General features: G+C 18.2%; 2 protein-coding genes across 2 annotated transcripts; both read left to right on the top strand.

Annotated features, from left to right (window-relative positions):
• Positions 1-1,162: 1,162 nt before the first annotated feature.
• On the top strand, positions 1,163-12,924 carry PY17X_0827000 (conserved Plasmodium protein, unknown function; the record flags this gene model as incomplete). The annotated part of the gene is made up of 3 exons (XM_022955757.1): positions 1,163-1,264; positions 1,434-1,517; positions 1,624-12,924. 3 exons carry the CDS (start codon positions 1,163-1,165, stop codon positions 12,922-12,924), a joined length of 11,487 nt encoding a protein of 3,828 aa, XP_022811992.1.
• A 1,150-nt stretch (positions 12,925-14,074) lies between these two features.
• PY17X_0826900 (pre-mRNA-splicing factor 18, putative) lies at positions 14,075-16,294 on the top strand (the record flags this gene model as incomplete). Its single annotated transcript, XM_022955756.1, has 10 exons — positions 14,075-14,123; positions 14,252-14,376; positions 14,494-14,566; positions 14,720-14,807; positions 14,900-14,986; positions 15,085-15,378; positions 15,506-15,586; positions 15,718-15,817; positions 16,007-16,062; positions 16,219-16,294. 10 exons carry the CDS (start codon positions 14,075-14,077, stop codon positions 16,292-16,294), a joined length of 1,029 nt encoding a protein of 342 aa, XP_022811991.1.
• Between the last annotated feature and the right edge of the window lie 311 nt (positions 16,295-16,605).

Below are 16,605 nucleotides of genomic sequence, written 5' to 3'. Positions count from 1 at the left end.
ACAACCAAAAAAAAGTATATATCATAACCGATTTTTAATAAAATAAGATGAATTCATTAAGTATAAACGTTTTGAGACAATTACGATATTTTATAGAACAATTTTTTATCTTTATTTTAGTCTATTTTATATATATAAAATTTGTATGTCATATGCATATATAAATATGTACATATAAATTTAATATATAGGATTATGAATATAATATTTTTAAAAATATGTTTTTACCAAAAAGTTTATTCCTTATAATTTAGGTATTTTATTTAACATAATTACTATTTTTAGTTTATTTTATTTTTATTGTGATTAAGAATTTTCCATTCATATTTTTTTTTTTTTTTTACACGGGTTTATTATTTTTCCAATAAGCACACTATTATAAAATTTATTATACCTTTTATATTTTACTCAACAAAAATATATGTATATAATATTTTATAGTTATTACTTTAAGTATTCTTATATATACTCATTCGTTTACTTATGCGTTTATTTATTCGTTTATTTATTCGTTTACTTATTCGTTTACTTATTTATTAAATATAGGAGTAGGTATATGCTAACATACCGCTATAATATTTATGCCTTTCCAAATTGAATTATTTAGTATACGGGAAATATGGAAAGAATACTTATAAGAATATATAATTTTTCCAAAAAACATATTGAATATTACTTTTGTTAAATTGTAGAATATTATACGTTGTTATAATACATTATATATATTTAAACACATAATATAGTATCGTTTTGTTTTTTAAAAAAAATCAAAAAGTAAAATAAAGGAAAAAAAAACGTACTTAAAATTCAACATTGATTTATATATATTATAGATATTAGCCCATTTATTTATTTTTTGTTTTTTTGTTTTTTTATTAATGAAGCATTGTGACAATTTTGAATTGTAATTGACTATTTTATCATTATTAAAAAAAAACACAAGAATACTTATGTTGGAATATTTGTGTTTTTGAGTTACATCATTATTTTAATATTCTCTATAAACACAATACACAGTTGAAGAATAATTAAAGATTGAATATATAATTTTTTTTCTATTTTTTCTCTAACTTTTTTGCTATTTTTTATATTATATTTTGTTTTTTAGTATTTCCATTTTTCACATATATTATATAAATATGTATTCTATTTTTTTTTTAAAATGATTACAATTCAAACTACACAAAGTACTAATGAAGTCAATTTCATAATAAAAGGGAAATTCATAAAATATCAAAAAAAATATTTTATCCTCACAGCAAAGGTAGACACTTGTGTATGCATATATCTATTGCTTTTATTTTTTACTATTTTATTATTTTTTTTTACTATTTTATTATTTTTTTTCACTATTTTATTATTTTTTTCACTATTTTACTTTGTCTTGCTTTATTATTTTACTTTGATTTACCTTTTTTATGTTCCCCTAACAGGATAGTTACCTAGAATTATTGTCATGCGATTTTAAGGAAACAATATATGTGCAAAATACATTTTTGAAAATAATATTTTTACAAGTAAACTTTAAATAGCCAATATAAATATTTTATTTTTTTTAGCTAGCTATTAATATATATATATATACATAAAAATGTGTGCATTTTATTATTCTCTTTTTAACAGTTACTTGAAGGGAAAGATCATGATAAATTTATTATTGTTGATGATAAATTAAATTTTCGAATTTTAAAATTTGATCAAACTTTTGTTGAATGTTGTTTTATTGGAAATTTATATTCAAAAAAATTAAAACTATATTCAAAAATAATTAAATTAAAAAAAAATGAACAAATTGACAAAATCCAAGATGAATATCATAAATATATTAACATTTGTAAATCAGCTAGCTCTTTTTTAATTTCGATTGAAAATTTTTTATATGTGAAAAAAATAAATGAAAATGAAAATTATAAAAATAAATGTGACTTAAAATATTTCAGTGAAAATCGTAAAATATGTTGCGATCATATTCAAAAAAAAAATATATCTGGATTTATTAAAAGAAAAAATAAACATTTTAAACAAAAAGACAATAAAAAATGTTTACATACTATAGTGAAAGAAGATAATAGTTCACATATTTATAAAATAAAAAAAAATAAAAATAACTTTTTAGATCCAAATATTAATAATAAACATAGTACATATGAATATAAAAATATAATTAATAATATAGACAATGAAAGTATATTTTATAAAATAATTAAAAATGAAGAAAATGAATTTACTTTTTTTAAATTCTCGAAAAATATAGTTTTTATCACATATATAGAATGGAAACATAATGATTTTAGCTATTTAAAATGGTGGAATAAAATTAAAAAAAAAAAAAAAACTTCAATTGATTATAGAATGTATGAAACAGATATTAATTATAACAACACAGATATATGTAGAAAAATCCAAAAGAATTCAAAAAATAAATATGATAAAAATAATGAAAATATTATGAATTTTTATCATTATACTTATGAAAGTCAAGTTGAAAATGGCAATCATAACTGTATGTTTGCAAAGAGGATGAATAAAATTATAAAAAATAAACACGTGTGTAGAGTTTATAACAATATATTATACATACCAACTAAACAAGTTCTTAAAAAAGAAATAAAATGGAATTTAATTCCTATTCGAAGGGTAAATATTAAAAATAGTGTTAAAAAAAAAGGAAATTGGAATGATAGCAAATTTAAAATGTGCAATATTTTTGAAAAACCTAACAAAAAATTATCATACAAAATTAATGAAGAATTAGAATATTATCATGATGAATATATATATTGTACAAATTTTAAAATAATTTTTTTAGTACATTTTTTAAAAAATAATTGTACTTATTATAGATTTATCAAAAATGTTATATTTTATTCTATGAGAATAAATAATGAAATTTTAAGTTTAAAAAAACGGCTTTTTTTTAGTAACAGAATTAATAATTCTTTTTTCAAAAAGAAAGACATATATATTGTAAAAAAATATAAAAAAGAATATTACAAAGATATAAATTATTTAAATATATGGAATAAACAAATTCAAAAAATTAAAATAATTGATTTTATAAATATTCATAATGTTATTAATAGTTATAATTATACTCACGATTTTAACACATGTTTAGTTTGCCAATACTTTTTTAATAAATTTATTTATCTTATGAAAAAATATAACATATATAATGATAGTAAAAATAATATGCACAAATTTATTACTTTTAAAAATGCTTCTTTTTATTATGAACAGCAAGAAATAAATATTTTTTTTTTATTCAATATTATGATAAGAATAAAATTATTATTATTTTATTTCATTATATTATTTTATTCTGATAGCAAAACATTTAATACAGAAACTATATCTTCATTTCATATTTTAAGAAGAAAAACCAAAAACCCTAAAATATTATATGAGATATTAATTCATTTATATTTTTTAAATATATTTTTTTTTCACATTTTAAATTTTTTATTTATTTCCGATGATCCAAATTATGATAAATATGACAATATTCATAAAAGCGAGAATATATATTTATCAAAAATAAGAAATGATGAGAATAGACATGAACATATACATAATATAACTAGTGAACAAGTCAGTAATGGTATAAAAATAAATTATTGCGACGATTTGAAAAATGAAACCAATACACACGATAATAATAATGATAATAATAATAATGATAATAATAATAATGATAATAATAATAATGATAATAATAATAATAATAGTGATAATAACGATGAAGTATTCTTAGTACACGATAGACTGTCTTTACTGACAAAGTTTCTGAAATATGATTCGCGAGATGCACATTTAGATACTCAAACTAGCGAAATAAAATATTCTACTTGTTTTGGACAAACATTTGAAGAAAATATTGAACAATGTACCAAAAATTCAAAAAAAGAAATGTCTTTATATTATGAACAATTAAAAATTATTATAATAAATACAATACATCTTCATTTTATATCTCTTAAGTTACTAGATATAATGAAATTTAATTATTTTAAAATTTATAAAAAGTTATATTCAAAAGCTTCTGAGAAATGTAAAAATAATAAAAAAATAAAAAAAAATAAAAAAGATCGAAAAAAAAAAAATCACACTCAATTAAGTAACGATGTTGATAAAATCATAGTGATAGCTTACAACGAAAATAATGAAGCAAATATTATGTTTTTAAAAATTCAAGATAAAATTGGAAAAAATAAAGGATTAAATTTTGAGGATAATAATAATGATATATTAAAATATCATATAATACCAAAAGCCAAGTTAAAAGTTCCTCTAAATCTTGTTAAGATTGAAAAATTAATGAACAATATTTTTGTTTTATTTACAAAAAAAGGAATATTTTTATTTTCATTTTCTGATATATATGGTGCAAACATAACCTTAACAAATTATTACATTTACAATTCTAATGATATAAAATATATTTATAAATTTGAATTTTTTAAAATTATAAAGAAAAAAAATTATTATAAAGAAGTTAAAGCAAATATATTATTTTCTGATTTTTATTCCGAAACAAATAATTTGAATCATTTTATAAATATGAAAAATAATAATAGTGATCAAGTTATTAAAAGTTGTTATGAATTATTTTATATTTTAAAAAAAAAAAAATTGATGTATTATGATAAAGAATCTCTAAATAACACTCAGTTTAAATTTCGAAATATTTTTTTTAAATCTTTTAAATATTTAAAAAATGTGAATAATATACCATATTTAGACAGTTTTTATTTGTCTACATTTGAATATAATTATAAATTTAATCTTTTTGAAAAAAAGTTTAAAAGAAATTTTTCGATGTATTATTCTTCCATGATGTCTATTTCTTTTATATTAGATATTGAAGAAAATGGAAAAGTTGAAAAAAATATTAATAATATTGATAAAGATATAGATTACACTAATTTTTTTTATAAAGCTCGAATATTGAAGAACAAGAAAAGAATATCTTTGCAAAATAAATCGGTCGAATTTTTTGAAAAAAAAAAAAAAAAAAATGAAAAATATATACCAAATGATAATAAATTTTATATATCTCTCGAAATTAGTAAAAACGATTTTACAAAACTGTATGAAACTAACGGGCGACATGATAGCGGGAATGAAAAAATGGTGAGGGAAAACGAAAAAATGGTGAGCGAAAATGAAAAAATGGTGAGCGAAAAATATGCCTATACAAGCTCAGACCATACTAGCCATTTTAGAAATACCAACATAAAAGATAGAAAAGAAAAATATTTGAAAAAACAAAATTTATCCCAATTATTTACATTACCAAACATAACAATTACTCAATTGGATACAATAGAAATGGATAATAAAATTTTTGCACACACTTTATTTAATATACGATACTTAGTAATTGATCATGAAAAAAAAACAATATATTTAATTTTTATACTTTATAATTACAAGAATAATCGAATTTTAATATATAGAAATAATTTCGAAGGATATAATTTTTATCAAAATGAAAAAAACTTTTTTAAAAATATTTTTTTACAAGCTAAAAGTGTATTTTGTTTGACAAGTAGAAACAATGTAATATATAAAAAGACTAAAAAAAAACAATTTTATAAAAAAAATATAAATGAGTTGGATAATTATGACAATTTTGATATAGATAGATCTTATAAGAATAAACATGAAATGAAAGAAAATATTTTATTGATTTTAAAACAAGAAAAATCTGATCTTGCAATTGTAGTAAAATCTTTTGTTTTATTTAATAAAAATAACCAATTATATATTTTTAAAAGCTTTTTAAATTTATTTTATACTTATAATAAAATAAAATCAATTAAGGATTATAAATATAAGCCCAAAATAATTAACAATAATTCGAATATATTTCAACATGATACTTTTAGTGAATTACAAAAAATTCAAAACATAAAAAATGAATCAAATGAATATTTAAAAAATAAAGATAATAATTCTATATTTGAAATAAAAAAAGTGAAAAGAAATTTAGGATATAAACTATTTATAGCTGATAAAAATAACAATTTGTACAAAATAATGGCTGGATATAGTCTATTATTAGGGAAAGATAAAAAAAAAATAAATTGCGGTCTACAATCTTGCTTAAATACTGCCTATAAAAATTCAAATTTATACAATAGCAGTTTTTTTTTTATCAGTATTAATAAATATTTTAATATTTTATGTATATCTAATTATTTTAAAACAATTTTTTCTTTCATTTTATGTGATAATATATGCAGTTATTTCGAGGATTCAATTTTACTGTCTAAAAGGTTTAGTGAAAAATTGGCTAGCCAGGAAAAAAAAAAAAAAAAAATAAATAAAAATAAAAATAAAAATAACAAAATAAACGAAATAAACGAGAATACTAATAAGTTTTATATACTTACAAACGAGGAAATAAAAAAGCTAAATTTTTTGCCTTGTAAAATATTGTTTACAAAAAGTATACATACGAATGGAGATATTATATATATAATTTTTTTAAATCATATAAGTATACGTATAAATAAGTATAGAATGTGTGCAAATAGTGATCAAATTATAAGCTTTATTGATTTTTTTGAAATCGAATTTGAAAATAAAAGTATAGTTAATCATTATTATCAAGACAATTTTCTATGTCTATCTTATACCAATAATACTGTTGATTTATTTTACATTGATTTTGTAAATAACCAGTTTTTTCTTTTAAAATCTGTTAACTCAAACTCTCCAATTTATTCGATCTACCTACTGATACGCCCAAAAGGTAACAAAAAAACTGACAAAAAAACTGACAAAAAAACTGACAAAAAAACTGACAAAAATGGGGACAAAGCTGAGATAAATTTCTTGGATATGGAAGAGTCTCAAACCGACAAACATGTAATAGTCTGTTTAGGAAAGAAAAGAGAATGTGAAATCTTTGTATATTATTTAGGTAAAAAATATAGTAGCAACATAGATCAAGTTCTTTCTATACATTCATATTCTAATTATAATAAAATTGATAGAGAAGGGAATATAATAAAATATAAATACGATAATTTAAATGGAAAAAATAGTTACTATATGTTTCGGGAAAATAAAGAAATAAATATTAAAATGAAGAAAGAAAAATATAATGACATTATTATATATATAAAAAATGAACATAATTTTATTATAGACACTTTAAATGATCAAATAAAAATTGTTAATATAATTAAATTAAATAGTTTTATTCTGATTGGTACAAATGTTGGTGTAGTAAAAGTTTATGATATATTTAATGATATGGAGTTTGAAAAAAATAATAAATTATATTTGAATAATTTTTTATTTTGTAAAACTCAAAAAATAATAACAAAAATATATGACGAATTTTTATTAGGTAATGGATGTGTAAATTTTATTAACATTGAAAAAATCGTTAAAAATAAAATTCAATATAATGATAAAAAAAATCATAATTTTGATTACCCTTATAAAAAAAATGCATATGTTCCAGTATTTTGTGAAAATAATTTATACATTTTTTTATCGAGTATAATTAAATCCTATAAATCAAATGATAATCACAAATTTCATAAAAACGACTACACTACAAAGTTGGCAAAAAAACTTAATTCGAACATTGCTAGCTTATTAAATATAAAAAAAAAATATATTAATAATAAATTTTTTAAATTAAAAAATATTGGATCTAACATAATAAAAAATAAAAACATTTTTCTTATTCCTTTAAAAATATGTATAAATAATAAAAAATATACAAAGAAAAATTACACACATAATAGAAATGAAAACAATTTAACAGGGTTAACTACAATTGATGGGAATTTATTTTGTAATTTTCTTAAACAAAACGGAAAAAAATATGATGAAAATTATTATGAAAATGAAATGACTGCAATATCAAAAGTAAAAACAACTAATTGTGAAACAAACAGTTTTAAGAATTATATTAACAATAAAGTAGTGAAGGCAAAAAATTATATGAGTCCTAATAATATAATACTAATAAAAAATAATAATAAAAATAATTTTATTTTTTTAATTATAATATCTATTAATAATGAATTAAAAATAGGGCTAGTTAAAAAAAGTATCTTATGTTTCCCTGAAAGTTGTTCTTTAGACAATTTAAAAATCCATAAATTTGTTGAAGGAAATACAACAAATGAATTTAGTTATTATTTTAAAAATGGAATAATATATTCAAAACAATCACATGAACAAAATGATATTAAAATTTCAAAAAGCTTAAAAAATATGAACAAGTCAGGTAAAAAAAAAAGTGTGTGCAATTATAAATATATTGGATGTGATTTAGGAAAAAAGGGAAATCAATTAAAATTTGGAAAATCTATTATAAATATAAACACAAATCAAAATATAAAAAATATATTTCATTTAAACTTGGATAGAAATTATATATTAAAAGAAGCTTTTCAAATTTGTACATGTAAAGAAAGAGAAGATATTATAAATTGGATAAATAAAAAAATAAAAGATGATGAAAAAGACAAAAGTATATTACATTTATTTAATAATTTAAAAGATAATAAAAAAAATAAATATATTAATAATAAAGAAAAAAATGATAAAAAACAAAATGATTTATTATATATTTATAATAATATATTTTTAAAGGATAACAATATTTTTGTAAAAAATAAACATATATTATATCTTCTTCGAGATAAATATATAAATTTTAAAAACAATATTTATTCTTTTTTATTTTTTATTATAATAATTTTAAAATATAAATTAACTAGCTTTTTTCAAAATGAATTAATTCAGTTTAATTTATTTATAAAGGGTTGTTATTATCCATATGATATTGAAGAATTAAATATTTCAAAAGAGTTTGAAAAAAAAGAAAATATATATAAATCTACAAATAAAATTTGTAAAATGTTAAATGTCTTATTTTTTCGTAAAGAAAAAAAGGAAAACATAATAAATAATACAGAATATGATCTAACTTATTTGGAAAATAATTATTCAACTCATAAAAAAAGAAATAATGTTGACAACTTTTTATATTTGAATGAAGACAGATTTGGAAAAAATTCAGATAAAAATATTTTTGTAAAAAGACAAAAAATGTTAAAAGATCAAAATTGTGATAATTATTTTGAAAATTCTCCTATTTTTAATAAGCCATACAAAAAAATGAATAAACAAAATTGTTTGCAATATAAAAATAGTAATGATAATAATGATGATAATAATAATGATAATAATAATAATGATATCGAATTGAATAAAATTAGCTACGACCCTATAAATAACGAATATAATAATGAAAATCACAAAAAACTATGTAAACTTATAATTAAAGAAATGAATTTTGTTCGAAATTTCGAAAAAATGAATATCCATTTTAGAGACATAAAAAATCAAGATAAAAATAATTACCAATTAACAAACATCGAAAATAACCAATTTTGTTTATCTAATAAAAAACAATATGATGAAGAAAATAAACGAACATTGGTTCAAAATTTAAACTTTGTTATTTTGCACATAATAGGAACTAAATATAATTTTAGTAATATAATTGAATACTATAAAATAATTAATTGTAAAAATAAAATATTTCACACAAAAATTGATGTAAAATTTGAGGAAGAAAAATTGTCTGTACTATCTAACTTTGATGAGAATAACAAATTTTGGAAAAATAGAAAAAAAGGATATATAAAAATTAGGAATAAAATGATTGAAAAAAAAAAATATATATACAAAATTTTTAAAAATTTAAATAAAATTAACAAAAATATGAAAAAAAAAAATAATGAGTCAGGTAATAAAAAATGGAGAATGAAAAGACATTTTTATCGTTATAGAAATATATTTAAAAAAAGTTTGAAAAAGTTAAATCAATATAAAGAAGAGTGTGTTATAAAATATGGGGATAAAATAAAAAATTATAATAAATATAAAAATTTAGAAAAAAAAAAAAAAATGAATAAAAATAATATAAACAATTGTGAAACATATGATTGTCTTTTTGTATATATTAATAGCATAAGTTACAAAGTTAAGAATATTGCTTTTTGTAATTTAAAAAATAATTTTAATAAAAAATTTAATTTATTAAATAAAGAAATATATTGTATTATGCAATTAATAGGTAACTATGCTTATTTGATTAACTTTCGAACTAAGGTATCTTTTTGGATAAATATAAAATACCTGAATAAAAATATATATATTCTTAAATTATCAAAAAAAAATGATGAAAAAAAAAAAGAAATATATACAAATTTATTGGAAAATACATCAAAAAAAACAAATAATTTTATGTTTAAAAAAATAAGACGAGAAAATATTGTTAATTTATTTTATAAAAATGTTTCGACAAATCCAATTATATATATAAATAGAAATATGAAAAATATAGGCACATTTTTACATAAATATATTATATATACACAAAAAAATAAAATTATTCTTTTAAAAATTATTATATCAGAAGATAACAGAAATATAGTTAATCATAAAAATAAGGATATAGAAAATATTTTTAAAAATTACCATTTTTTTGAAAATAAGTACATAAATAATGCTGAAAATTTAAGAGAGTTAAATTTTTCAGATTTATATAAAAATTTTATTAAAAATGATAAAATAATTAACAGAGATTTAGAGGATAGTGGAAACAATGAAATGACTGAAAATGAATATTTAAGAAGTTTAATTATTAAAAAAAAACAAAGACTTATTGAAAATGCTAGAAGAAATATGTTTATTAGTAATGACAATGAAAATAATAGAAGGCAACAGGGATATTATGATGATGATGATGATGGTGATGGAAATGGAGATGATGACGAGGGTGGTGGCGATGGTGATGGTGGTTATGATGATATGCTAAATCGAAATGTAAATAACAATTCGAATAATAATAGACCAGATTTTACATTTCCAACATATAATGATCAGTTTTATGAAAATTATCAAAGTAATATTGTTAAAAGTAGAATAGATGGTATTATGGAAAAAGACAAAAATAATAATAAAGAAGAATATAATTTTGAAGATATAAATAATTATATATTTAATAATTTTTATAATTATAATGATTTAAAATTTTTAAAAAAATTTAAATATGGGCTAATAGAATTTTGTAATAGTACAGATAATTTTGAAGATATAGTTAATATGAAAACTTTTGAAAATAAAATAATAATAATTACAAAAAATTATATAAAAATATATGAATATAATGAATTAAAAAATATATTTTTATTACGTGGTATAAAATCAATATATGGAACTATATTATGTATAAAAGATGATAACATTTATAATAGTTTTATTAAAAATAAAATTAGTTTATTCACATTTAACAATATAATTGATTATCTAAATGTTGTGTATAAAAATTATTTATTTTTTTATAAAATTACACAAAATAATATAATAAATATAGCTACCATAAAATTTAAAAATAATATACATATTTTATGTAAAAATAAATTGTTTTATAATATTGTAGGTTTTAATTTAAATATAAATAAAAAAGAATGTATTACAGAAAGTTTTAGGAAATATATCAATTTTTATGAAAATTTTTATTTAGTAGACAAAAAATGTAACATATATAATATGTATATATACCCATTAAAACAGAATAATCGAAATTGTTATTTTAACGAAAATCGAAATATAGAAATTTGTTATGATTTAATGATTTTTTTACAAATATTGATTGAAGGGAAAAAATGTAAAAAAAATTCAAAAAATTGGAAAATTGCAGATTTTATAATAAAAAGGCAACAAAAAGGTGTAAGCAAAAAAAACAGCCAATTCGAAAAAAAAAAACATTTCGAAAAAAACAGCCAATTTGAAAAAAACAGCCAATTCGAAAAAAACAGCCAATTCGAAAAAAACAGCCAATTTGAAAAAAATATATATTATTATAAATATGTCATGAAAAATAAGCATAAAAAATTCTTGTCTATATTTATAGATAGAGTATTATTTTATATAAATAAAAAAATTATATTTTTTCGAAAATTATTTGAAAAAAAATCAAAAGACATATTCAAATTTGAATTGAAATTAAAAATATTTAATAGATTGTTAAAATTATGTTCTTACGAATTTTATGATAAAAAAAATGGAATAGAATTATTAAATAATATATATGATCAAAAAAGAAATAAAAATATTACATCCTTTTCTATAATAAATAGAAAAAATGACTATATTGATATTATACATAGTCAATTAAGTGATATTTCCATTTCTTCTTTACAAAATACAAAATTAAATAATTGTATCCCCAATTCTAATATGACAACTATTTCAAATAATTTGAATATATCACAACCAATTAAAAATAGTTATTTAAAATCAATAAATAATTTATTGAATTTTCGAATTTGTCCAAAAAAATGGAAAGGAGAAAATATATGGATAGAAAAATTAACTATGGAAAAAATAAACGAAATGAATAAATATCGTATATATGATATAAATAGTTATAATGATGTTATAATAAATAATATAAAAGACAATACATATTATGATGCTGATTATTATTATTTATTAGGTGATATATCAAATTATGTTAATATATTAAATTTTAATAATGGAATAGAAGAAAATGAGAATAATAATAATATACGAAAAAGAAATATATTAAATAAATCTATCGATTTTATTTATTTACATTTTTTAATTAACATTTCTTATAATCCTAATATATTTTATCATATTAAAAAATATTTACATTTACATTCTTATTCTTCAAAAATATTTGAAAAGAAAAATTATTATATAAATATCGATTTGTTAAATATTATTTTTAATTTTGATAAAAAAGGGTTGAAACAATTAAAAACTGCTTTAACTATATTTCCAACTAATCCAACTATTGACGAATTGTTCGATGCCGTATCTTCATTATCCATGCCGTTTGACACTTCCTAATGTTAATATACGATTTGTTATGTCATATATATTTTTTTTATTTTTATTTTTATTTTTTTATTTATTTATTTTTTTTTTATTTTTTATTTTTTATTTTTTCGGCTTATCTGCTGATTATATAATAATAAATATACACACATCATGCCTTTCCATTTCTCACTTTTTATAGTCAAGAGATGGATATATACTACCCATTTTGTTTGTTATATTGTATTATGTGATGATTTTTTATTCTGTTTTTAAAAATTTAGTAGTATAATATTTATTACATATTAAAAAACATAATTAAATTATTTTGTTTTATTTTTTTTACAAGTGTGTAAATTAAAAACGGAATTATAATTAGTAGAAAAATTGTCATATTATTATGATATCTATATATTCACACACATTATTATTATATGTATAGAATGAAATGTTTAAAAATAAACTGTTGTTTTAAATATTGTTATAAAACATTTTATTATTAAGAGATTGTATATAGTACCCAATTTTATTTCGAATCATTTTTTCTTATAAATATGGTTAATAATAAAAAAAATCAAAATAAAATAAGTTTCAAGTCTGTATTTTTTACCCACCTGTTATTCCATATTTACCTTTATATATAATATACAATTTTATATGTTTAATTCATATTTAAAACAATAGAATAAAATCATAATAAATTATTATTGAATTAATTTTTAGTTAAAACAAAAAAAATAGTTCTTTTATTTTTATCATATAACATTAATAAATAGGAAGGTAAATATATATATTTATTTAATGTATATATTAAAAAAAAAAAAAAAAAAAAAAAAAAATAGCTTTTATATTTATGTATACTTTAATCTAAAATAAAACTCTCTTAAATATTTTTACTATTTTAATATATTTGAAATGAAATAATAATATGTAACTATATTATTTTATATTATATATAATAGATAAATGTATAACATATCATAATTAACTTAAGATGAATATTTTGTCTGGATGGGATTCTTTATTCGAAAAATATAATTTTTGTAAAAAAAAAAAAAAAATAATTGGATATATGGGGGTAATTAGTATTTTTTCATTTTAAAAAAAATAAAGAAATATATTATTTTTATTCCTTAAAAAAGTGGGTGTAGGAACAAAATAAATCAAATAAAAATACATAAATATGGATTTGTTGGATAATCTTATAAAGAAAAAAAAAGAAGAAATAAAAGGTTAATAGAGAATTATTATAATATCATATATCTATCTAAAATTATTTACACATATGTTCACGAAAAAAAATGTACTAAAATATATTTTTATTTATTATATTTTTTTTTCATCATAATTTGTGATATAGAAATTAAAGGAAATAAGAGATGGCTTAAGCAGGCAGATTTGGAAAATCACAAAAAAAAAGAACTTAATAAATTTTATGAGAATGAATATAAAAAAAAAAAAACAGAGGAATACGAAAGATTAAAAGTAAGCATATTTTTGCATATATGTTGTATAATGCATAAGTTGACTCAAAAAAATTCTTTTAATTTTTAACACATAATTGGCTTATTTATATCTTGTTCTGTCTTTTTTTTTTCAAAGAAATTAAATGATGAGTTAGATTCAAAACATAAAAAAGCTAGTGTAGATATAGAAAATGAAGACGAAAATACAGGTAACAAAAAATAAAGCTATTTTATATAATATGTTATAGTCACAAACTTGTACATAAAGTTAATTGATAAAAAAATATTTATTGCAATATAAAATTTGGGAATATAAATATTACTATATATACTAATTATATTTCTTATTTTTGTTCATATAGGAATTGCATTAAGTAATAAGCAGATAATTATTTTTCTTAGACAATTAAAAGAGCCAATAAGATTATTTGGTGAAACAGATTTGCAAAGGTACGAAATATAAAATGTAAAAGTATAACATTTCCAATGCTAATTTTTATTTCTATATATAATAAAATTATCGCTTTATTCCCTTAACACAGATATAATAGATTAAAAGAGTTAAAAATAAACAAAAACGAACTAAAAGGAAATGAACAAAACATTTTTGGAGATGTTTTAAGAGGAAGGTTAGCTATATATGTGTATAATCCTCAAATGCTTATATTTTTGTGCCATTCCTATTATTTTTACTATTTACACCGTTTCTCACGTTTTACTATTCTAGATTGAAGGAAAATGCTATAGAGCTAATTGAAGATAACTTAGAGGATAAAATAGAAGACACAAAAAATTCTAAAAGTGTGGAAAAAATAAATAGTTCAACAAATGGGGAAGCAAATAATGAAAAAGGAAATATAGATAAAGAAAAGGTTATATTTAACTGGATAAAAAATACTATGAAAGAATGGAATGAAGAAATCGAAAGCAACATTGACGATAAAAAGAAAATAAAACAAGCTACATATTTACAAACTCACAAAGATTTAAAACCTCTTGAAAAAAAATTAAAACAAAAAACGTAATACTAAATAAGATCAATTATTTATTAACAAATCAGAATATTAAAACATTAACAAATATTATTTCGCACCAATATATATACACCTATATTTTTATTATTATATTTTTTTTTTGTTTATACTTAGTTTGGATCATGATATATTGGAAAAAATATATAATATAGTTTCTCATTGTGAGCAAAAGAATTTTAAAGCAGCACATGATGCGTAGGAAAAAAAACTAAACTGAATTATTACAATATTATGATTTTTACATTCCATGTTAATATTATTTGCTAATTTTTGTTTATTTTTTATGAACGTACATAAATATTTTATATATTTTTTTTTTTTTTTAGCTATATGCTGCTAGCTATTGGTAATGCAGCATGGCCTATGGGGGTTACTATGGTTGGAATACATGAAAGAGCAGGTCGATCTAAAATTTTTGCCTCAGAAGTAAGAATTTTATTAGTATATTTAAACTAATAAATTTTGTCTTAAGATATATATGGTTTATGTGTAAAATATTTTTTTTTAAAATATGTTATATGTTGTTACAATTAGTATATTTGTTGAAAAATAATATATTAGTCTTATATATATTCACATTTTTCAAATTAACAATTCCTCTTAAAATGTAAATAGGTAGCACATATTTTAAACGATGAAACAACAAGGAAATATATTCAAATGATTAAGAGGTGAAATTTAATAAATGATAAACTTATGCATATATATCTACATTTTCATATATATGCATGCTTGTGTCTTTAAAAGAATTTTACATTGTTTTATTATATTTAATTAATCTTTATTTCGTTTTTTTTTTTTTTTTTTTTTTTTTTTCCATTTTCAAGATTATTATCCTTTTGTCAAAGAAAATATTGTACAAACCCTTCCGAAGCTGTTAATTTGTCAACAATTCATATCTGACTTATTTGCACTAATGATGAAATTAAGCCAAATTTATTATATTTTTATTATTTTATATGCATTATTTTTTTTTACTTTTTTTTACGTTTTTATTTGTTTGTTTTGAAAATTAAAAAAGACTTGCTATTATATTTAAGTTTGTATTTTTTTGTATTAATTTTTTTATAAGTTGAAAATAAGACATAATCAATATGATATCTAATAGTTACATTATTAGCAAAAAAAAAAAAAAACGGATAAGTCGGATAAAATTAAAACGGATACTCAAAATTAATTGGCATTCAAATTACTACTAGTATAAATAATGCCAT

Source organism: Plasmodium yoelii (genome assembly GCF_900002385.2).
Source record: "Plasmodium yoelii strain 17X genome assembly, chromosome: 8".
Lineage (NCBI taxonomy): Eukaryota > Apicomplexa > Aconoidasida > Haemosporida > Plasmodiidae > Plasmodium > Plasmodium yoelii.
Note: the sequence above shows the minus strand (reverse complement) of the source record. Positions and strands in the feature narration are given on the sequence as shown.